General features: G+C 42.8%; 1 protein-coding gene across 1 annotated transcript; it reads left to right on the top strand.

Annotated features, from left to right (window-relative positions):
- Positions 1 to 773: 773 nt before the first annotated feature.
- On the top strand, positions 774 to 1,106 carry LOC138358169 (coiled-coil domain-containing protein 70-like). Its single transcript, XM_069315673.1, has one exon. The coding sequence runs from the start codon at positions 774 to 776 to the stop codon at positions 1,104 to 1,106; it is 333 nt and encodes a 110-aa protein (XP_069171774.1).
- Positions 1,107 to 24,590: the final 23,484 nt, after the last annotated feature.

The following is a 24,590-nucleotide window of genomic DNA, read 5'->3' as shown; positions in this document are numbered from 1 at the left end:
TTTGAAAAAGTATTTACAGATTTTTAACTTTATTTTATTTGTCTCATTGAGATGTTTTACTGAATGGGTACCAGCTGAATGACTTTATCACTTATATATGGTATACTTATATATCCCTAACCCATTATCTCTATAGAAAACATGGTATTTTTTCTTCACTTCATTTCATCACATATTGACCTAAAACTATGACATAACAGAGTACGAATGCCAAGCAATACTTAGCTTACAAGCTTACAAGATAAGCTTAAAGCCTACAAGATACGTCATAAAAATTCGAACTATTACATTCATTGTCGAGAACTTTCACTTAATTTTTCTATATGAAGAGGATTTTCAACTTTGAAACAACATACAAAGTTCAGTTTCTGAGCGATTCTCACAATTTTTACATATTATATGCAAAGGTCTTAGTTCTAAGGTGAAATTAATTTCGTTCCTTCATTAATTCATAACTTTGGGACTTCTAAATTTTTGCGTCTAAATTTTGCGCATATTTTGATAGTCACATTGATTATTGTTTACAGTAAACTATACCAACTAACTAGATTTTATATAAAAAAAAACGTTATATGCCATTCTGAGCCCATAATGAATAAAATAAAAATTTGTGAAATATTAAATTTGTAAAGGTATATGAAATTGTGAAATTTTCATTTTTTTACATAAAATATATTTTCTCGTGTTCATGTTATGATATTGATCCATTAGGAAAAGTTTTACCAGCATTTACCATGAAAATTTAACGGGAAATATGGGAGGATGGTCGGGAGATGTGGGAGGATGGTCGGGAGATGTGGGAGGATGGTCGGGAGATGTGGGAGGAGGGTCGGGAGATGTGGGAGGAGGGTCGGGAGATGTGGGAGGAGGGTCGGGAGATGTGGGAGGATGGTCGGGAGAAGTGGGAGGATGGTCGGGAGATGTGGGAGGAGGGTCGGGAGATGTGGGAGGAGGGTCGGGAGATGTGGGAGGAGGGTCGGGAGATGTGGGAGGCGATGGGAGACACCGGATATCCTCCCTGTAGTCGTAGTGTAACGTCCCCCCGTCACGTGGAAAACTGTAGAGGGGATGGTCCCAAACCTGCACACAGAAATAACACCATATGAGACCAGAAGGCATGGCAGGATGTGCAGAATACCCCCGATGAAGAGCAGAGGTGCAACAGGTACTCTGTGAGAGTACATCAGCATCTGAACATTGAACATTGAACAGGTATCCTCCGAGGGATACCTGATCAACCAGGCTGCGATTCATACGTCAGGCTGACCATAGCTGCGTCCATCAGCCTGATTGACCAGTCCAGCAACGAGGAGGTCTGGTCGACGACAGGGCCGCGGGGAGGCTAAGCCCCGAAAACACCTCAAGGTAAGGTAGGTCGTTCTAGTGTAATGTAATACCTCTCCCCCACCTGCTATTTCAAGTCAATAAATCTAAGTTTATCGTTTATTCAATTTTCCCGAATATGTTTCTACACAAGTTACTCGTCCCGTTCACACCGGTTAGGCCTTCCTGAGGGAGTGACGACCAGCCGGACCTCCCATGACCACCTGCTGACCTTCCTTAGGGAGTGACGACCAGCCGGACCTCCCATGTCCACCTGCTGACCTTTCTGAGGGAGTGACGTCCACCCGCACCTCCCATGTCCCCCTGCCGACCTTCCTGAGGGAGTGACGACCACCCGGACCTCCCATGTCCCCCCGCAGACCTTCCTGAGGGAGTGACGACCACCCGGACCTCTCGTGTCCTCCTGCTGACCTTCCTGATGGAGTGACGACCACCCAGACTTCCCATGTCCACCTGCTGACCTTCCTGAGGGAGTGACGACCACCCGGATCTCTCGTGTCCTCCTGCTGACCTTCCTGATGGAGTGACGACCACCTGGACTTCCCATGTCCACCTGCAGACCTTCCTGATGGAGTGACGACCACCGTGACCTCCCATGTCCCCCTGCCGACCTTCCTGAGAGAGTGACGACCACCCGGACTTCCCATGTCCACCTGCTGACCTTCCTGAGGGAGTGACGACCACCCGGATCTCTCGTGTCCTCCTGCTGACCTTCCTGATGGAGTGACGACCACCTGGACTTCCCATGTCCACCTGCTGACCTTCCTGATGGAGTGACGACCACCCGGACCTCCCATGTCCACCTGCTGACCTTCCTGATGGAGTGACGACCACCCGGACCTCCCATGTCCCCCTGCTGACCTCCTTCAAGGGACTACAAATATGTCTCTACAATTACTTGACGATAATGATGTGACAACAATCAGAGGCAACAATCAGTTGACAAAATTCAGGTAACAACAATCCAGTGAGAACAATAAATTTTCAAAAATCAAGTAGGAGCAATCAAGTGACAACAATCAGGTGCTAACAATCATGTGACAACAATCAGTTGGCAACAATCAGGTGACAACAATCGGGTGGCAACAATCAGGTGACAACAATCAGGTGACAACAGTCAGGTAACATCAATCAGGTAGAAACAAATAAGTCACAGCAATCAGGTGACAACAATCAGTTGGCAACAATCAGGTGACAACAATCAGGTGACAACAGTCAGGTAACATCAATCAGGTAGAAACAAATAAGTCACAACAATCAGGTGACAACAATCAGTTGGCAACAATCAGGTGACAACTATCAGGTGACAACAATCGGATGGCAACAATCAGGTGACAACAATCAGGTGACAACAGTCAGGTAACATCAATCAGGTAGAAACAAATAAGTCACAGCAATCAGGTGACAACAATCAGTTGGCAACAATCAGGTGACAACAATCAGGTGACAACAATCAGGAAACATCAATCAAGTGGAAACAATCAGGCCACAACACTCAGGTGGCATCAATCAGGCGACAACAATCAGGTGACAACAATCAGGTGACAACAATCAGGTAACGACAATCAGGTGTCAACAATCAGGACAACAATCAGGCGGCAACAATCAGGTCACAACAATCAGGTCATAACTATGAGGTCACAACAATTGGGTTACAACAATCAGGTGACAACAATCAGGTGGCTACAATCAGGTGACAACAATCAGGTGACAACAATCTGATGACAGAAATCAGGTGACAACAATCGGGTGACAACAATCAGGTGACAACAATCGGGTGACAACAATCGGGTGACAACAAATAAGTCACAGCAATCAGGTGACAACAATCAGTTGGCAACAATCAGGTGACAACAATCAGGTGACAACAATCGGGTGACAACAATCAGGTGGCAACAATCAGGTGACAACAGTCAGGTAACATCAATCAGGTAGAAACAAATAAGTCACAGCAATCAGGTGACAACAATCAGTTGGCAACAATCAGGTGGCAACAATCGGGTGACAACAATCAGGTGACAACAATCAGGTGGCAACAATCAGGTGACAACAATCGGGTGACAACAATCAGGTGACAACAATCGGGTGACAACAATCAGGTGACAACAATCAGGTGGCAACAATCAGGTGGCAACAATCAGGTGACAACAATCGGGAGACAACAATCAGGTGACAACAATCGGGTGACAACAATCGGGTGACAACAATCAGGTGACAACAATCAGGTGGCAACAATCAGGTGACAACAATCGGGTGACAACAATCAGGTGACAACAATCGGGTGACAACAATCAGGTGACAACAATCAGGTGGCAACAATCAGGTGACAACAATCAGGTGGCAACAATCAGGTGACAACAATCGGGTGACAACAATCAGGTGACAACAATCGGGTGACAACAATCAGGTGACAACAATCAGGTGGCAACAATCAGGTGATCACAATACATGTCTCCCGAATATGCACCAAATAATATCCTTCACAAAAGGGAGGAAGGTCTCACTGTAAAATAAAACCCGGATAAAATTACAAACTTGAAAACATATAGACAATTTGTTCAGCGAAACCGTTGGGCACATGCGATAGATTTTACAAGAGCAGTGAGCCGTGTAATTTGTGTAAATACGTGGAGAAAATATTGGGTGTAGGTTGAGGTCGATAACCCCAATATTGTGGTGCGGGCGAAGTTATCTCAGGCAACCCGCAATGGTCAGAGAAACATGTACATCTTTATCTCTGAGGCATCGCTATCTCATACTTGTGAAGATCATCGCTTTCTCACACCTGTGAAGATCATCACCTTCTCACACATTTGGAAGATCATCGCTTTCTCACACCTGAGGAAGATCATCACTTTCTCACACCTGTGAAGATCATCACCTTCTCACACATTTGGAAGCTCGTCGCTTTCTCACACCTGTGAAGATCATCGTTTTCTCATACTTGTGAAGATCATCGCTTTCTCACACCTGTGTAGGTCATCGCTTTCTCACACCTGTGAAGATCATCACTTTCTCACACCTGTGGAAGATCATCGCTTACTCACACCTGTGAAGATCATCGCTTTCTCACACCTGAGGATGATCGTCGCTTTCTCACACCTGTGAAGATCATCACCTTCTCACACATTTGGAAGATCATCGCTTTCTCACACCTGAGGAAGATCATCACTTTCTCACACCTGTGAAGATCATCACCTTCTCACACATTTGGAAGCTCGTCGCTTTCTCACACCTGTGAAGATCATCGTTTTCTCATACTTGTGAAGATCATCGCTTTTTCATACCTGTGAAGATCATCGCTTTCTCATACCTGTGAAGATCATCACTTTCTCACATCTGTGGAAGATCATCACTTTCTCACACCTGTGGAAGATCATAGCTTTCTCACGCCTGTGAAGATCATCGTTTTCTCATACTTGTGAAGATCATCGCTTCCTCATACTTGTGAAGATCATCGCTTTTTCACTCATGTAGAAGATCATCGCTTTCTCACACCTGTGAAGATCATCGCTTTATCACTCATGAGGAAGATCATCACTTTCTCACACCTGTGAAGATCATCACCTTCTCACACATTTGGAAGATCATGACCTTCTCACACCTGTGGAAGATCATCACCTTCTCACACATTTGGAAGATCATCTCTTTCTCACACCTGTGGAAGATCATCGCTTTCTCACACCTGTGGAAGATCATCGCTTTCTCACTCCTGTGGAAGACCATCACTTTCTCACGCCTGTGGAAGATCATCACTTTCTCACGCCTGTGAAGATCATCACTTTTTCACACCTGTGAAGATCATCGCCTTCATTTTGCCAGGTATGTGTCTCTGGTAATATATGGTGCTGGTGTGTACCAGTCAAATATGGTTCATCTCTAGTACAGGTGTGTACCAGTCAAATATGGTTCATCTCTAGTACAGGTGTGGACCAGTCATGTATTGTTCATCTCTAGTACAGGTGTGGACCAGTCATATATTGTTCATCTCTAGTACAGGTGTGGATCAGTCATGTATTGTTCATCTCTAGTACAGGTGTGGAGCAGTCATGTATGGTTCATCTCTAGTACAGGTGTGGAGCAGTCATGTATGGTTAATCTCTAGTACAGGTGTGGAACAATCATGTATGGTTCATCTCTAGTATGGTTCATCTCTAGTACAGGTGTGGAACAATCATGTATGGTTCATCTCTAGTACAGGTGTGGAACAATCATGTATGGTTCATCTCTAGTATGGTTCATCTCTAGTACAGGTGTGGAGCAGTCATGTATGGTTCATCTCTAGTACAGGTGTGGAACAATCATGTATGGTTCATCTCTAGTATGGTTCATCTCTAGTACAGGTGTGGAGCAGTCATGTATGGTTCATCTCTAGTACAGGTGTGGAACAATCATGTATGGTTCATCTCTAGTATGGTGCATCTCTAGTACAGGTGTGGAGCAGTCATGTATGGTTCATCTCTAGTACAGGTGTGGAACAATCATGCATGGTTCATCTCTAGTATGGTTCATCTCTAGTACAGGTGTGGAGCAGTCATGTATGGTTCATCTCTAGTACAGGTGTGGAACAATCATGTATGGTTCATCTCTAGTACAGGTGTGGAGCAGTCATGTATTGTTCATCTCTAGTACAGGTGTGGACCAGTCATGTATGGTTCATCTCTAGTACAGGTGTGGAACAATCATGTATGGTTCATCTCTAGTATGGTTCATCTCTAGTACAGGTGTGGAGCAGTCATGTATGGTTCATCTCTAGTACAGGTGTGGAACAATCATGCATGGTTCATCTCTAGTATGGTTCATCTCTAGTACAGGTGTGGAGCAGTCATGTATGGTTCATCTCTAGTACAGGTGTGGAACAATCATGTATGGTTCATCTCTAGTATGGTTCATCTCTAGTACAGGTGTGGAGCAGTCATGTATGGTTCATCTCTAGTACAGGTGTGGAACAATCATGTATGGTTCATCTCTAGTATGGTGCATCTCTAGTACAGGTGTGGCCCAATCATGTATGGTTCATCTCTAGTATGGTTCATCTCTAGTACAGGTGTGGAACAATCATGTATGGTTCATCTCTAGTATGGTGCATCTCTAGTACAGGTGTGGAGCAGTCATGTATGGTTCATCTCTAGTACAGGTGTGGAACAATCATGTATGGTTCATCCCTTGTATTGTTCATCTCTAGTACAGGTGTGGAACAATCATGTATGGTTCATCTCTAGTACAGGTGTGGAGCAGTCATGTATGGTTCATCTCTAGTACAGGTGTGGCCCAGTCATGTATGGTTCATCTCTAGTATGGTGCATCTCTAGTACAGGTGTGGAACAATCATGTATGGTTCATCTCTAGTACAGGTGTGGAACAATCATGTATGGTTCATCTCTAGTACAGGTGTGGAACAATCATGTATGGTTCATCTCTAGTATGGTGCATCTCTAGTACAGGTATGGTTTAATGAGAAAGAAAACTAACGAAAAAAATAGGAGCTAACAAAAATTGTAGAAGGTATGAGAGAAAAGACAAACAAATTTGAAGTAAAGTTTTATTATATATACTTTAACTTTAAGAAATAAGAGACAGCACGGCATCCAAAATCTTCGATGTGGGTTCCAAAAACACATGCACCTGCTCTGAAAACCCCCGGACACTGAAATAACGTGTCATCTTGGGACACGTTAAGGCAAAACTATTAGTTTCAGGGCAAGAGAAATGCAGGAACATTCATATTTATACAATTAAAAACTTTTCTTTCTAACATTTTTGAGGTAAACTGTAATAAACAGTTTTAATGATTGCGCTTGTCAGCCACTCAAACAATTATGCTGATATACTGGGCGGCATCAGCTTACATTTTCGCATTAGTCAGCATTGCAAGCGCGAGAGAACCAGCGGGGGCGCTTGTTAACACGAGGGATATCATGATGAACTGCGAAAACACATGACAGGCGCCCAACACGGTTTACATCATGATGAACTGTGAGAACACATGACAGGTGCCCCACACCTGCCCACGCGAACACATGACAGGTGCATCAGCCCTCATGGTGAGTGTAGGACCCTGCAGGCGTCCACCACTGTAGACGTGTAGGCCTGTGGTCGCCTCCCTCACCCTCCAGGCGTGTAGTCGTCGAAGAATGATCATGACCTCTTGGGATCCTCGATATCACGTTTATCTCGGAATGCTCCATCAACGTTAAGATGTTCATCTGCTCGCCCTTACTTTTGTTGTCAGTCGGTCCTCTACTACGTAACCCCAACTCCATGTCAACTTTACCACTTTGGGGCCGAATACTTGTCTTGAGAATCGTAGACTCGTCATAGTTGTGAGAGTGAGGCCTCTCGGGATAGTGCAAAACGTAGAGCTGCTTAGCCAGGGTCTTGGCCAGGTATACAGGAATCTCAGCAACAACAGGATCATATATATATATATATATATATATATATATATATATATATATATATATATATATATATTGTGACGATAATCTCCTTCAAGAGATTGAGCCTGCTCTTCCCTCCATAATTACGTCTTCACAATTATATAAAAAGACTATGGAAGAAATGTCCAACAACGACAACAACACCAGCAAGGCTTGCCAGGGTGAGCAGAAACGTATGCAGCCAGCCACCTGTTCGAACTCCAACCACCAAACTACCCGTTGATCGCTACGGCTCCGCTGATTGGTCGCCGGTCTGGCTGCACCTGCCTCGCCCCCCCCAATACTACCTGATGTCTGGGGTCGCCCCAACATCAGTCCTCAGAATGTTCAGTGCTTTCGTAGCCAGCACTCCTCCCAGCTAGACTCTAGCGTGTACTGAGAGAGGTGGTGGCTTTAAGCCAATATTCCAGCACCTCCCACTTAACTTTTGTTGCACTTCTTGTTATTTTGCCTTAACGTAACTTTTCATTGTGTCATTTAAGTATTCTTATTATTTTGATTGATTGATTCTATTATAAGAATTTGTTTGTGCATTATTTTCATGTTTTGATTTATTTAACGTAATTAAAATTTCATTGTTAAAGTTTACTTGTGTTTTGTGTGTCTTCTCCTTACCTTACCACAGACGAAGTTCCAGTTTTTCTATTTTTTTTTATAACTCTGTGACGAGGCCATACCCCTAGCCTTAAACAGCCGAACACCAACGCGTTACCGTCACAAGTTATATGGGGGCCTGTCCGGGAGCTTCACTCAGGTACTGGTGCCAAGTGGTAATTTATGGTAAGCGTATTTAACTTTGTTAACGTAGCTTTACTATTTTTCATTCAATTTCATTTTTTATAAGGTGCGGTGTATTGTGCATTACGAGAGTAACATATAGTGAAGGTGAGACAACTTTGGATTACGTGGTGACTGTAGGCCTCAGTCATACTCTTAATTGGTCATCTCTCCCTCCATGTTATTACTCGTATTTACCATCTATGTCCCTTGAATATTTCTCATTCTGACAGATCATCATATTGGTACCCTGGTACTGTGGTCTGCCCCGGGTCAAGAGTACCCAATCTTCTGCAATCTGACTGTAGGAGGATAAAGAGGGCCATAGTTCCTCTAGCTCGAACTTTAGTTGCTGAATTGGGACCTCAGCAGCAGTTCTCGTCACCAGTTGACACCTCGCACCCCTACACGTCAGTCAGAGATGATGATACATACAACGGTAGGGAATTAGCTTATTTTTTCAGAGCACAAAAGTTCGCTAATTCTGTAAGTATCATATTAAATTCAGTAGGAAAAACTTGCTTTATGTCCTATAGAGACTTGGCAAGGTATGCCTACATCCTTGGACTACCAATTTTACTTTTGAAGCATTTAACTGTTTCATTTGTTTTCGAAACTTTGTTTCATTTGTTAGTAGGATTTTCTTGCCCTTATTCTCTTACATGAGTACCGGGTACAAGATTTCCTGCGCCCTTGATTTAATTTAATCATTTAATATCTTTCACTTAACGTTAATTGTTAAAGATCACACAGGATAGGTACCAGTTGCCACGTTGTCCTGTTTCTGACATTTCATTATTGAACATTCGTGTACCTTTATTTGCTAATTTCACCATGTTTCGTCTCCAAACTTTCCGTGCAAATCCAGCAGGTGAAATAGGGACTTTAAGTCGTGCCAAGAGGACTGAACTACAAACTCTTGCACATGAGTATCAACTAGAAGTTCCCTACCAAGCCAACAAAAATGACCTACACAACCTGTTGCTGGATTACTATTTAGAGCAAGGTAAGATAGACTCTGAAACTCATGAAACTTACTATATTGCAGAGAAAACTGACTTGGCTACGATGAAACTTAAACTAGAGCTGGCTAAGATTGAACGTGAGCAGCAAAGAGAAGCAGCTACCATACGAAGGGAAGAACAAGAACGCGAAGCTGCTTTGAGGAGAGAAGAACACGAACGCGAGGTCGCATTACTCCGTGAACGTGAACGAGTACAGCTTGAAACACTCCAGGAGCGGGAACGCTTACAGCTTGAAACCAAACAACGCGAGTTGGAAATACAACGCGAACATGACAAGCAACAAGCGACTCTGGCTCTAGAGTGTCGTCAACGTGAAATCGCCTTGGAAACTTCACACTTCACTCAACGCCAGCAAGCTACTGCCAATCTTCCCGTCAGTTTTAATATATCACATGCAAGTAAGTTAATGCCATCCTTTGTAGAAGCAGAAGTTGATGTGTTTTTCACCACCTTTGAAACCCTTGCTAATCAACTCAGTTGGCCTGTCGACCAATGGGCCACACTTCTCAGAGTCCATCTTACAGGTAGAGCTGCAGTCACACTCAGTACTTTGGCGTCTGAGAATGACTACTACACTCTGAAACAAGCAGTGTTGGACGCCTACCTCCTCTCTACTGAAAGTTATAGAAGGAAATTCCGTGACCACCTGAAGGCAAGTACCACTACCTTCCTCGAGTTTGCTAACACGAAACGGAGGTATTTCATGAAATGGCTGGAAGCAGCACATGTCTCTACTTTTACAGAACTCGTCAACCTGATGCTTGTTGAAGAATTCTTGAGACGTGTGCCGCCTCCTGTCCGCCTCTACTTAGCAGATAAAGAAGAAACCGACTACCTGAAGTGTGCTAAGTCGGCTGACACTTACAGCCTCATCCACCGGCTGACACCTGAACCATCCTCCAGTAAGAAGTCGTGGTACAGTTACGAGAAGGTGAGCCCCGATCAAGCTGGTTCACAACTGTACTGCAAGTATTGTAGACTCTATGGACATACCATAGACAAGTGTGGTAAGTCTCAATACAAGGGAACCACTGACCAACAACGACCCAAACCAACTCCTCCTAAGTCCGGTAAGCCTGTGATGAATGTTGGTGTTGATGTTAATGATCTTTCTCTTTTCAGTAACCACCTGTATACTGGAACTGTCTCTGCCAACGGTTCAAATCCGGAGGGACGTTTCAAATTGAAGATCTTGAGGGACACAGCGGCTCTACAATCGATCATCTTGAAGTCGGCTGTGCCCAACATAGTCTACACCGGGGAAACAGTCTTCATCACTGACCTCACTGCTACCACTCCATACCCTCTCGCCAGAGTCCACCTGGATTGTCCCTACGTGAACGGGGAAGTCCAAGTCGCCGTCAGGGAAAAGCCTTTTCCCATGCCTGGAGTGCAACTTCTCCTAGGCAACGACTTGGCAGAAGACCTGCAACCGACCAACCTGATCGTCATGGACAAACCCCAGGTGTGTAACTCTGTGCCAATAAATCCTATTCTTGAGTATGTTCCAGCAGAGGTTCAAGAGAGTGATGAAGTTTCTCCTCCGGTTCTCGTGACCACCCGTGCACAAGCCGCACGTCCACAGCCAGCTGACTCTACTGCTACCGCTGTCCCTCAAGACCCTCAGAAACTCCCCCCGCATCTGACCAAGTTGGAGTTCCGTAAGTTGCAGAGGGAAGATCTTACTTTAACACCATTGTTTTTCCAGGCTGAGACTCAACCCGACAGTATTCCTGGGTTCTTCCTAGAGAACGACTTGCTCTACCGCAGATATAGACCCAGTAAACTGAAGGAGGAGGACGATTGGGCCAACATCGAACAACTTGTGATTCCCACCAGCCTGCGGCCCACTATTCTACACCTGGCCCACGGAGCATTCTCCCACTACGGCTTCAACAAGACTTACCATGGGATTCGCCAAGACTACTACTGGCCAGGTATGGTAAATAACGTCAAACAGTACGTAAAACAGTGTCATACATGTCAGATGGCAGGCAAACCGAACGTCTCCATTCCCAGAGCACCACTGATTCCCATACAGGTGCCTGCGGAACCTTTCCACAGACTCATAATAGACTGTGTTGGTCCTTTACCTCGGACCAGTTCAGGTAACGCCTACATCCTAACCATCCTGTGTCCTACCACCAGATTTCCCATAGCAGTTCCAGTGAAGAATATCACGGCTGCTACGGTTATCAAACATCTATTGAAGATCTTCACTCAATACGGATTTCCCAGGGAGATTCAAAGTGACTGTGGCACCAACTTCACCAGTGATCTCTTCAAAAGGACACTGGAGGAGTTCAACATCAAACAGGTATTGTCCAGCCCCTATCATCCTGCTTCACAGGGTTCTCTTGAACGTAGTCATCAGACCATCAAAGCACTCTTGAAAAAGTTTTGTAGTGAAACCTCGAAGGATTGGGATAAGCAGATTGACCTTATAATGTGTATTTTCAGAAGTCTCCCCAATGAGTCCCTAGGAGTATCTCCTTATGAGATGCTCTACGGCCGTAAGTGCCGTACTCCCCTTAAGGCTTTCAAAGACTCTCTCAGAGATGCCACCTTCAGTGAGCATCAGAATGTGCCCCAGTTTCTTCAAAACCTTCAGCACATTCTAGAGAGAGTCCACCGCTTTGCCCATGATAATCTATTGAAAGCCCAGGTGAGAATGAAGACTCATTACGACCAGACCAGCAAAGTAAGAAAATTCAAGCCGGGAGACTTCGTCCTTGCTTATTTCCCTATCCCAGGTTCACCTTTACAAAACAGATTTTCAGGACCCTACTGTGTCAAAGAGTGCAGGAATAATAATAATTATGTGATAGAGACTCCAGATAGGCGGCGGAAGACCCAGCTGTGCCACGTCAACCTCCTGAAGCAATATAATGGTACTCCTCCCACTGTCTTGACTAACTATTCCACATTCACAGAACCCTACATCCACAGTGAGACCTTCCCAGCTTCTCCTCCCGAAAGCACTGACAAGGAGTCAGCGCTTTCTAATTCCGAAATCCTTAATGATCTTCCCAAATACTTTCAGGATAATCATAGTGCACCTCTCGTCAAGATCTTCAGAGAACATCAAGAGTTGTTCAGAGATGATCCCCAAGAGTGTAATGTTACCCAGCACGACATCCAACTGCTCCCCGACACCCGGCCGATTCGTCAACCCTTCTACCGAATCAGCCCGAGCAAGAAGGAAGTCATGCGTGCTGAGGTGCAATACCTCTTGGACCATGGACTGGCTACACCTTGTGAGTCCCCCTGGGCCTCACCTTGTATCTTGGTGCCCAAACCCCAAGGTAAGGTGCGGTTGTGCACTGACTATCGTAAACTGAACTCTGTCACTGTCAAGGATGCTTACCCCTTGCCAAGGATAGATGACATCCTTGATGCCATTGGTAGTGCCCAGTACTTGTCCCAAGTGGACTTGCTTAAGGGGTACTATCAAGTGTGTCTAACGGAGCGCGCTAAAGAGATATCTGCCTTCATCACTCCTTTTGGACTTTTCAGATATGAACGCCTTCCTTTCGGACTATGTAATGCCCCGGCCACCTTTCAAAGAGCTGTCAACCGTGTCATCCAGGGCTTGGATAACACATACGCCTACCTGGACGATATCGTCGTAGCCTCCAACTCCTGGAGTGAACATCTGCTCCAGCTGCGACGTCTGTTCTCCAAGCTCCTGACAGCCGGCCTCACCATCAACCTGGGCAAGTCCACTTTCGCGAAAGGTAAAGTGCGTTATCTGGGTCATGTTATTGGGAGTGGCAGCATAGCTCCGTTAGACTCACACACTCAAGCCATCCTACAGTATCCACAGCCTACCACCAGGAAGCAGCTCCTGCGCTTCCTTGGTCTTGCCTCTTACTACCGTAGGTTTGTGAGGAATTTCAGTACAGTCGCCACACCTCTAATTCTATTAACCAGTCCCAAGCAACGGTATAATTGGACCATACAGCAAACCGTTGCTTTTGAACAACTCAAATTCCTCCTCTGTTCTAACCCCATTCTCGCCTCTCCAGATATCACCAAGCCTTTCGTCCTTCATGTCGACGCCAGTGGTACCGGCGTTGGTGGTGTCCTGATGCAACAACGAGGCGAGGAGGTTCTACCTGTCAGCTACTACAGCTACAAACTGAAACCACACCAGAGGAACTACAGCACTATTGAAAAGGAGCTACTATCCATCGTCCTGAACCTCCAACACTTCGCTCCGTACCTACAAGGCGCCAGGTCTACCACCATCTTCTCAGACCACAACCCTCTCCGCTTCCTACATCAAGCCCAATTCACCAACCAGCGTCTTCTACGATGGGCTCTGTATTTACAAGACTTCAACCTGGAGATCCGCTATATCAAGGGTTCTGACAACACCATAGCCGATGCCCTCTCCAGAGTTTATGAAGTAGAAGCAACTCCATCCATTACTCCACCACATAACGACGTACTTCTTCCAGAACCGCAGGCTTCGGGGGAGAGTTGTGACGATAATCTCCTTCAAGAGATTGAGCCTGCTCTTCCCTCCATAATTACGTCTTCACAATTATATAAAAAGACTATGGAAGAAATGTCCAACAACGACAACAACACCAGCAAGGCTTGCCAGGGTGAGCAGAAACGTATGCAGCCAGCCACCTGTTCGAACTCCAACCACCAAACTACCCGTTGATCGCTACGGCTCCGCTGATTGGTCGCCGGTCTGGCTGCACCTGCCTCGCCCCCCCCAATACTACCTGATGTCTGGGGTCGCCCCAACATCAGTCCTCAGAATGTTCAGTGCTTTCGTAGCCAGCACTCCTCCCAGCTAGACTCTAGCGTGTACTGAGAGAGGTGGTGGCTTTAAGCCAATATTCCAGCACCTCCCACTTAACTTTTGTTGCACTTCTTGTTATTTTGCCTTAACGTAACTTTTCATTGTGTCATTTAAGTATTCTTATTATTTTGATTGATTGATTCTATTATAAGAATTTGTTTGTGCATTATTTTCATGTTTTGATTTATTTAACGTAATTAAAATTTCATTGTTAAAGTTTACTTGTGTTTTGTGTGTCTTCTCCTTACCTTACCACAGACGAAGTTCCAGTTTTTCTATTTTTTTTTATAACTCTGTGACGAGGCCATACCCCTAGCCTTAAACAGCCGAACACCAACGCGTTACCGTCACAATATATATATATATATATATGTATATATATATATATATATATATATATATATATATATATATATATATATATATATATATATATATATATATGTCGTACCTAGTAGCCAGAACGCACTTCTCAGCCTACTATGCAAGGCCCGATTTGCCTAATAAGCCAAGTTTTCATGAATTAATTGTTTTTCGAGCCCCCTATCATGGGGGCTCCATGACTGTTACACTCCCAACATCGGTATCATGACTATTACAGCGTCATTATGAATATTACACTCCCAACATCGTCGTCATAACTATTACACCCCCCAACATAGTCATCATAACTATTACACTCCCAACATCGTCATCATGACTATAATACTCCCATCATAGTCATCATGACTATTACTCTCCCAACGTCGTCATCATGACTATTACTCTCTCAACATCATCATCAGTACTATTACGCCCCCATCATGGTCGTCATGACTATTACACTCGCAACATCGTCATCATGACTATAAAACCTCAACATAGTCATCATGACTATTACACTCCCATCATAGTCAACATGAGTATTACATTCCCATCATAGTCATCATGACTATTACACCCCCAACATAGTCATCATTACTATTACTCTCCCATCATTATCAACATGATTATTACATTCCATACATCGTCATCATGACTATTCCTTTCCGAATATCGTCATCATTACTATTACACTCCCAACAACGGCATGATGACTATAACATCGTCATCATGAATATTACACCTCCAAAATAGTCATTATTACTATTACACTCCAAACATCGCCATCATGACTATAACACTCCCATCATAGTCATTATGACTATTACTCTCTCAACGTCGTCATCATGACTATTTCTGTCCCAACATCGTCGTCATTACTATTACACCCCCATCATAGTCGTCATGACTATTACACTCCCAACATCGTCATCATGACTATTACACCCCCAACATAGTCATCATGACTATTATACTCCCCAACATCGTCATCATGATTATTACACCCCCAACATTGTCATCATTACTATTACACTCCCAACATCGTCATCATGACAATAACACTCCTAACATAGTCATCATGACTATTCCTCTCCGAACGTCGTCATCATGAATATTACTCTCCCAACATCGTCATCATGACTATTACACCCCCAACATAGTCATCATGACTATTATACTCCCCAACATCGTCATCATGATTATTACACCCCCATCATAGTCATCATGACTATTACACTCCCAACATCGTCATCAAGACTATTGCACACCCAACATAGTCATCATGACTGTTACAATCAAAACATCGGTATCATGACTATTACACCCCCAACATAGTCATCATGACTATTATGCTCCCATCATCGGCATCATGACTATTACACCCCTAACATCGTCATCATGACAATAACACTCCCAACATAGTCTTTATAACTATTCCTCTCCGATCATCGTCATCATTACTATTACTCCCCCAACATCGTCATCATGACAATTACACTCCCAACGTCGTCATCAAGACTATTGCACACCCAACAAAGTCATCATGACTATTACACCCCCAACATAGTCATCATTATTATTACACTCCCAACATCGTCATCATGACTATAACACTCTCATCATAGTCATCATGACTATTACTCTCCCAACGTAGTCATCAGTACTATTACACCCCCATCAAAGTCATCATGACTCCTACACCCCCAACATAGTCATCATTACTATTACACTCCCAACATCATCATGACAATAACTTCCCCAACATAGTCATCATGAATATCACTCTCCGAACATCGTCATTATTACTATTACTCTCCCATCATAGTCAACATGACTATTGCACACCCAAGAAAGCACATCATGACTATTATACTCTCAACATCGTGATCAAGACTATTACACTCCCAACATAGTCATCATGACTATTACACTCCCAACATCGGCATCATGACTATCACATCGTCATCATGACTATTACATCGTCATCATGAATATTACACTCCCAACATCGTTGTCATAACTATTACAGTCCCAACATACTCATCATTACTATTACACTCCCATCATAGTCATCATGACTATTACTCTCCCATCGTCGTTATCAAGACTATTACTCTCCCAACATCGTCATCAGTACTATTACACCCCCATCATAGTCGTCATGACTATTACTCTCCCAACATCGTCGTCATAACTATTACACTCCCAAGATCGTAATCATGACTATAAAACCTCAACATAGTCATCATGACTATTACACTCCCATCATAGTCATCATGACTATTACATTCCCATCATAGTCATCATGACAATTACACTCCCAACATCGTCTTCATGACAATTACTCTCCCAACATAGTCATCATTACTATTACACTCGAAACATCGTCATCATGACAATAACACTCCCAAGATAGTCATCATGACTATTCCTCTCCGAACGTCGTCATCATGACTATTACATCGCCATCATGAATATTACACTCCCAACATCGTCGTCATGACTATTACACTCCCAACATAGTCATCATGACTATTATACTCCCATCATCGTCATCATGACTATTACACCCGGAACATAGTCATCATTACTATTACACCCCCAACATCCTCATCATGACAATAACACTCCCAACATCGTCATCATGACTATTACACTCCCAGTATAGTCATTATGACTATTACACTCTCAGCATAGTTATCATAAGTATTACACTCCGAACATAATCATGATGACTATTCCAACATGGAAATGCCTGGTAATGATTCCCAGCATCATCATCGGTACAAATAGTTAAAAAAAAAAACGATTATGTACTGTAGTTCGGGTAACACCATCACCACCACTACTTGCGGGCTGTTCATGCGCGTACCACCTCTTGGGTGGCTTAATGTTCATCAATGTTCACCACCACTATCATTTCCTCCCCCCCCTCACTCCCCGATGGTCACCATTTACACCATCACAACTAAAACCACTATTCCCACCCATAGCCTCACACAATGACTGTTTAGTATTACTATATTGCCAGTTAACTATATTTTGTGTTATCTAGGATATAATTTTGGCTAGTAGTGCTGGATGGTATGGCTAAGTAGAAATCATAATACTTATACTCTCCCGTGACCAAGTAGATAGAGCGACAGGGTTCTAGTCCCTCCTAAGGCAGAAAAAATGAGGTCTCTTCCAGTGACAGTCTGCGTCTCCTCGGGCTCTCCCAGGGTGTTTGAAGTATACACAATGAGGCCTGGGGAGTGGGAGAGGTATGCTGCAGTTGAGCAGCAATACACAGTACTCGATGCACAGAAACAACTTGCTGCACTCGCCCTCGGCAAACGTCAGACAAAGGTGTCACAACGTAAAAATAAGGACAAAAAAAATGAAGTAAAAGAGCGCCGCCAGAGGATGGTGAGGATTACACTGGATAACGGGAAGGTTCCCCCACGCCACCCTCCTCCCACCCGCGCCATCGTCTCCCACTGAACACTGCGAGAATGCAGGATTTATATTATTTAATTTAATTTATTTTATTTTTAAAGTGGACTGCTTTTTAACATTTACCCTCCTAGGTGTTTATCCATACACGTATCGAGGCTTTAACTGTACATATAGCTTTTATAACAATTGGTGGTTATAAATAAACTACAGTATAACGTGTGTTAGTTTTATTGTAACCGTATAATGGGTTAGTGTAACTGGTAAAAAAGCCTGTTGGGGAAGCCAGAGCATGCAAGGTGTCTGTGGTGTCTTGTAGGTGGTACATCTCTCTTTGACTTCTCATGGACAACAAGCTTACCTGCCAATAAGTTAGGCTATAACTCTTGCACTAACATGTAAAGTACAGGTGAGACACATGAAATGAAAAGTGTAATAATAATAATGAGGCTTTCTCTTTGTTTCGGATTGATATTCTACATAACAGCAATGAACCATCTAATATTCTCGGACTGGACGGTAATTAAAATCAATAATACACTTAGGGTATATTACAAGAACAGTAGGAGTCTAAGAAACAAAATAAACTATTTAAATGATCTTGTCTGCACAGAAAAAAATTATTATTGCACTTGCCGAAACATGGATGAATGTAGAGAATAGAAAACTTTTAGCTGAATATTAAATAAACGGATTTAAACTATTTATCACAGACAGATATATTAGACGAGGAGGGGGAGTAGCCATTTATGTTAGGGAAAACTGTAAATGTAATCTCAAATATTGAAACAAAACGGAGCCACACACAGAAACTATCTAGCTAGAATTAAACGAAAAAATACAAATCTTATAATATGAGTTATTTACAGGCCACCAAACTTAGGCTGAATGGAAGCAAAGCATCTATGGGATGAAATATCTAGGTCAAACAGTATTTGTGTCACGGGTGACTTTAATTTTAGTGGAATAAACAGGATTAAGAGAACAGGAAATAACGAATCAGAAGATTTTCTACAATTAATTGACGATTGCTTTCCCCCCCAACATCGTCATCATGACAATTACACTCCCAACATCGTCATCAAGACTATTGCACACCTAACAAAGTCATCATGACAATTACACTCCCAACATCGTCATCAAGACTATTGCACACCTAACAAAGTCATCATGACTATTACACTCCCAACATCGTGATCAAGACTATTACACTCCCAACAATGTCATCATGACTGTTACACTCCCAACATCGTCGTCATAACTATTACACCCCCAACATAGTCAGCATTACTATTACGCTCCCAACATCGTCATCATGACTATAACACTCCCATCATAATCATCATGACAATTACTCTCCCAACGTCGTCATCATGACTATTACTCACTCAACATCATCATCAGTACTATTACACCCCCATCATGGTCGTCATGACTATTACACTCCCAACATCGTCATCATGACTATAAAACTTCAACATAGTCATCATGACTATTACACTCCCAACATAGTCATCATGACTATTACATTCCCATTATAGTCTTCATGACTATTACACCCCCAACATAGTCATCATGACTATTATATTCCCATCATCGTCATCATTACTATTACACCCCCAACATAGTCATCATTACTATTACTCTCCCAACATCGTCATCATGACTATAAAACTTCAACATAGTCATCATGACTATTACACTCCCATCATAGTCAACATGACTATTACATTCCCAACATCGTCATCATGACAATAACACTCCCAACATAGTCATCATGACTATTCCTCTCCGAACATCGTTATCATTACTATTACTCTCCCAACATCGTCATCATGACTATTACTCTCCCAACATCGTCAACATGACAATTACACTGCCAACATATTCGTCATGACTTTTACACTCCGAACATCGTAATCATGTCTATTACTCTCCCAACATCGTCATCCGTACTATTACACCCCCCATCATATTCGTCATGACTATTACACTCCCAACATCGTCGTCATAACTATTACACTCACAAGATCGTCATCAGGACTATTAACCTCAACATAGTCATCATGACTATTACACTCCCATCATAGTCATCATGCCTATTACATTCTCATCATAGTCATCATGACTCTTACACTCCCAACATAGTCATCATGACTATTACTCTCCCAACATAGTTATCATGACAATTACACTCCCACCTTAGTCGTCATGACTATTACACTCCTACCATCGCCATCATGACGCTTACTCTCCCAACATAGTCATCATGACTATTACACTCCCATCATAGTCATCATGCCTATTACATTCTCATCATAGTCATCATGAACATTACTCTCCCAACATAGTCGTCATGACTATTACTCTCCCAACATCGTCGTCAGTACTATTACTCCCACATAATAGTCGTCATGACTATTACACTCCCATCATCGTCGTCATAACTATTACACTACCAACATCGACATCATGACTTTAAAACCTCAACATAGTCATCATGACTAATACACTCGAATTATAGTCATCATGACAATAACACTCCCAACATAGTCTTCATGACTATTACTCTCTGAACATCATCATCATTATTATTACTCTCCCAACATCGTCATCGAGACTATTGCACACCCAACAAAGTCATCAAGACTATTACACTCCCAACATCGTGATCATGACTATTACACTCCCAACATAGTCATCATGACTATTATACACCCATCATCGTCATCATGACTGTTACACTCCCAACATCGGCATGATGACTATTACATCGTCATCATGAATATTACACCTCCAACATATTCATTATTACTATTACACTCAACATCGTCATCATGACTATAACACTCCCATCATAGTCATCATAACTATTACTCTTCCAACATCGTCATCGTGACTATTACTCCCCCAACATCGTCATCATGAAAATTACACTGCCAACATAGTCATCATGACTATTACACTCCCAACATCGTCATCATGACTATTACTCCCCAACATAGTCATCATTACTATTACACTCCCAAAATCGTCATCATAACTATAACACTCCCATGATAGTGATCATGACTATTTCTCTCCCAACGTCGTCATCAGTACTATTACACCCCTATCATAGTCGTCATGACTATTACACTCCCAACATCGTCATCATGACTATTACACTCCCAACATCGTCATCATGACAATAACACTCCCAACATCGTCATCATGACTATTACACTCCCAACATCGTCATCATGACTATTACACTCCCATCATCGTCATCATGACTATTACTCTCCGAAACTCGTTATCATTACTATTACTCTCCCAACATCGTCATCATGACTATTACACTGCCAACATAGTCGTCATGACTATTACACTCCCAACTTCGTGATCAAGACTATTACATTCCCAACAGTCATCATGACTGTTACACTCCCAACATCGTCATCATGAATATTACACTTCCAACATCGTCATCGTGACTATTACACTTCCAACACAGTCATCATGACTATTACACTCCCAACATCGTCATCATGCCTATTACACCCCCATCATATTCGTCATTACTATTACACTCCCAACATCGTCGTCATAACTATTACACTCACAAGATCGTCATCAGGACTATTAACCTCAACATAGTCATCATGACTATTACACTCCCATCATAGTCATCATGCCTATTACATTCTCATCATAGTCATCATGACTCTTACACTCCCAACATAGTCATCATGACTATTACACTCCCAACATCGTCGTCATGACAATTACTCTCTCAACATAGTTATCATGACAATTACACTCCCATCATAGTCATCATGAACATTACTCTCCCAACATAGTCGTCATGACTATTACTCTCCAAACATCGTCGTCAGTACTATTACTCCCACATAATAGTCGTCATGACAATTACACTCTCATCATCGTCGTCATAACTATCACACTACCAACATCGACATCATGACTTTAAAACCTCAACATAGTCATCATGACTAATACACTCGAATTATAGTCATCATGACAATAACACTCCCAACATAGTCTTCATGACTATTACTCTCTTAACATCATCATCATTATTAATACTCTCCCAACATCGTCATCAAGACTATTGCACACCCAACAAAGTCATCAAGACTATTACACTCCCAACATCGTGATCATGACTATTACACTCCCAACATAGTCATCATGACTATTATACACCCATCATCGTCATCATGACTGTTACACTCCCAACATCGGCATTATGACTATTACATCGTCATCATTACTATTACACTCCCAACATCATCATCATGACTATAACACTCCCATCATAGTCATCTTAACTATTGCTCTCCTAACATCGTCATCATGACTATTACACCCCAACATAGTCATCATTACTATTACACTCCCAACATCGTCGTCATGACTATTACACTCCTAGCATAGTCATCATGACTATTCCACTCCCAACATCGTTATCATGACTATTACACCCCCAACATATTCGTCATTACTATTACACTCCCAACATCGTCATCATGACTGTAACACTCCCATCATAGTCATTATGACTATTACTCTCTCAACGTCGTCATCATGACTATTTCTCTCCCAACATCGTCATCATTACTATTACACCCCCATCATAGTCGTCATGACTATTACACTCCCAACATCGTCATCATGACAATTATACTGCCAACAAAGTCATCATGACTATTACACTCCCAACATCGTCATCAAGACTATTACACACCCAACAAAGTCATCATGACTATTACACTCCCAACATCGTGATCAAGACTACTACACTCCCAACATCGGCATCATGACTATTACATCGTCATCATCAATATTACACTCCCAACATCGTCATCATGACTATAACACTCTCATCATAGTCATCATGACTATTACTCTCCCATCGTCGTCATCATGACTATTACTCTCCCAACGTCGTCATCATGACTATTACTCTCCCAACATAGTCATCAGTACTATTACACCCCCATCATAGTCGTCTTGACAAATACACTCCCAACATCGTCGTCATAACTATTACACTCCCAAGATCGTCATCATGACTAATACATTCCCATCAAAGTCATCATGACTTCTACAATCCCAACAAAGTCATCATTACTATTACACTCCCAACATCGTGATCAAGACTATTACACTCCCAACATAGTCATCATGACTATTACATTGTCATCATGAATATTACACCCCAACATAGTCATCATGACTATTCCTTACCGAAGGGCGTCATCATGAATATTTCGCTCCCAACATAGTCGTCATGACAATTACACTCCCAACATCGTCCTCAAGACTAATGCACACCCAACAAAGTCATCATGACTACTACACACCCAACATAGTCATTATGACTATTACACTCCCAAAATAGTCATCATGACTATTACACTCTCAGCATAGTCATCATGACTATTACACTCCCAACATAGTTATCATGACTATTACACTCCCAATATAGTTATCATGACTATTACACTCTCAGCATAGTCATCATGACTATTACACTCCCAGTATAGTCATTATGACTATTACACTCTCAGCATAGGTATCATAAGTATTACACTCCGAACATAATCATGATGACTATTCCAACATGGAAATGCCTGGTAATGATTCCCAGCATCATCATCGGTAAAACTAGTAAAAAAAAAAAACGATTATGTACTGTAGTTCGGGTAACACCATCACCACCACTACTTGCGGGCTGTTCATGCGCGTACCACCTCTTGGGTGGCTTAATCTTCATCAATGTTCACCACTACTATCATTTCCTCCCCCCCCTCACTCCCCGATGGTCACCATTTACACCATCACAACTAAAACCACTATTCCCACCCATAGCCTCGCACCATGACTGATTAGTATTACTATATTGCCAGTTAACTATATTTTGTGTTATCTAGGATATAATTTTGGCTAGTGGTGCTGGATGGTATGGCTCAGTAGGAATCATAATAATTATACTCTCCTGTGACCAAGTAGATAGAGCGACAGGGTTCCAGTCCCTCCTAAGGCAGAAAAAATGAGGTGTCTTCCAGTGACAGTCTGCGTCTCCTCGGGCTCTCCCAGGGTGTTTGAAGTATACACAATGAGGCCTGGGGAGTGGGAGAGGTATGCTGCAGTTGAGCAGCAATACACAGTACTCGATGCACAGAAACAACTTGCTGCACTCGCCCTCGGCAAACGTCAGACAAAGGTGTCACAACGTAAAAATAAGGACAAAAAAAATGAAGTAAAAGAGCGCCGCCAGAGGATGGTGAGGATTACACTGGATAACGGGAAGGTTCCCCCACGCCACCCTCCTCCAACCCGCGCCATCGTCTCCCACTGAACACTGCGAGAATGCAGGAT

The sequence above is a fragment of the Procambarus clarkii genome, chromosome 82, assembly GCF_040958095.1.
Source record: "Procambarus clarkii isolate CNS0578487 chromosome 82, FALCON_Pclarkii_2.0, whole genome shotgun sequence".
NCBI classification, from domain to species: domain Eukaryota; kingdom Metazoa; phylum Arthropoda; class Malacostraca; order Decapoda; family Cambaridae; genus Procambarus; species Procambarus clarkii.
The sequence above is the reverse complement of the archived record's forward strand: the minus strand, read 5'-3'. Positions and strand labels throughout refer to the sequence as shown.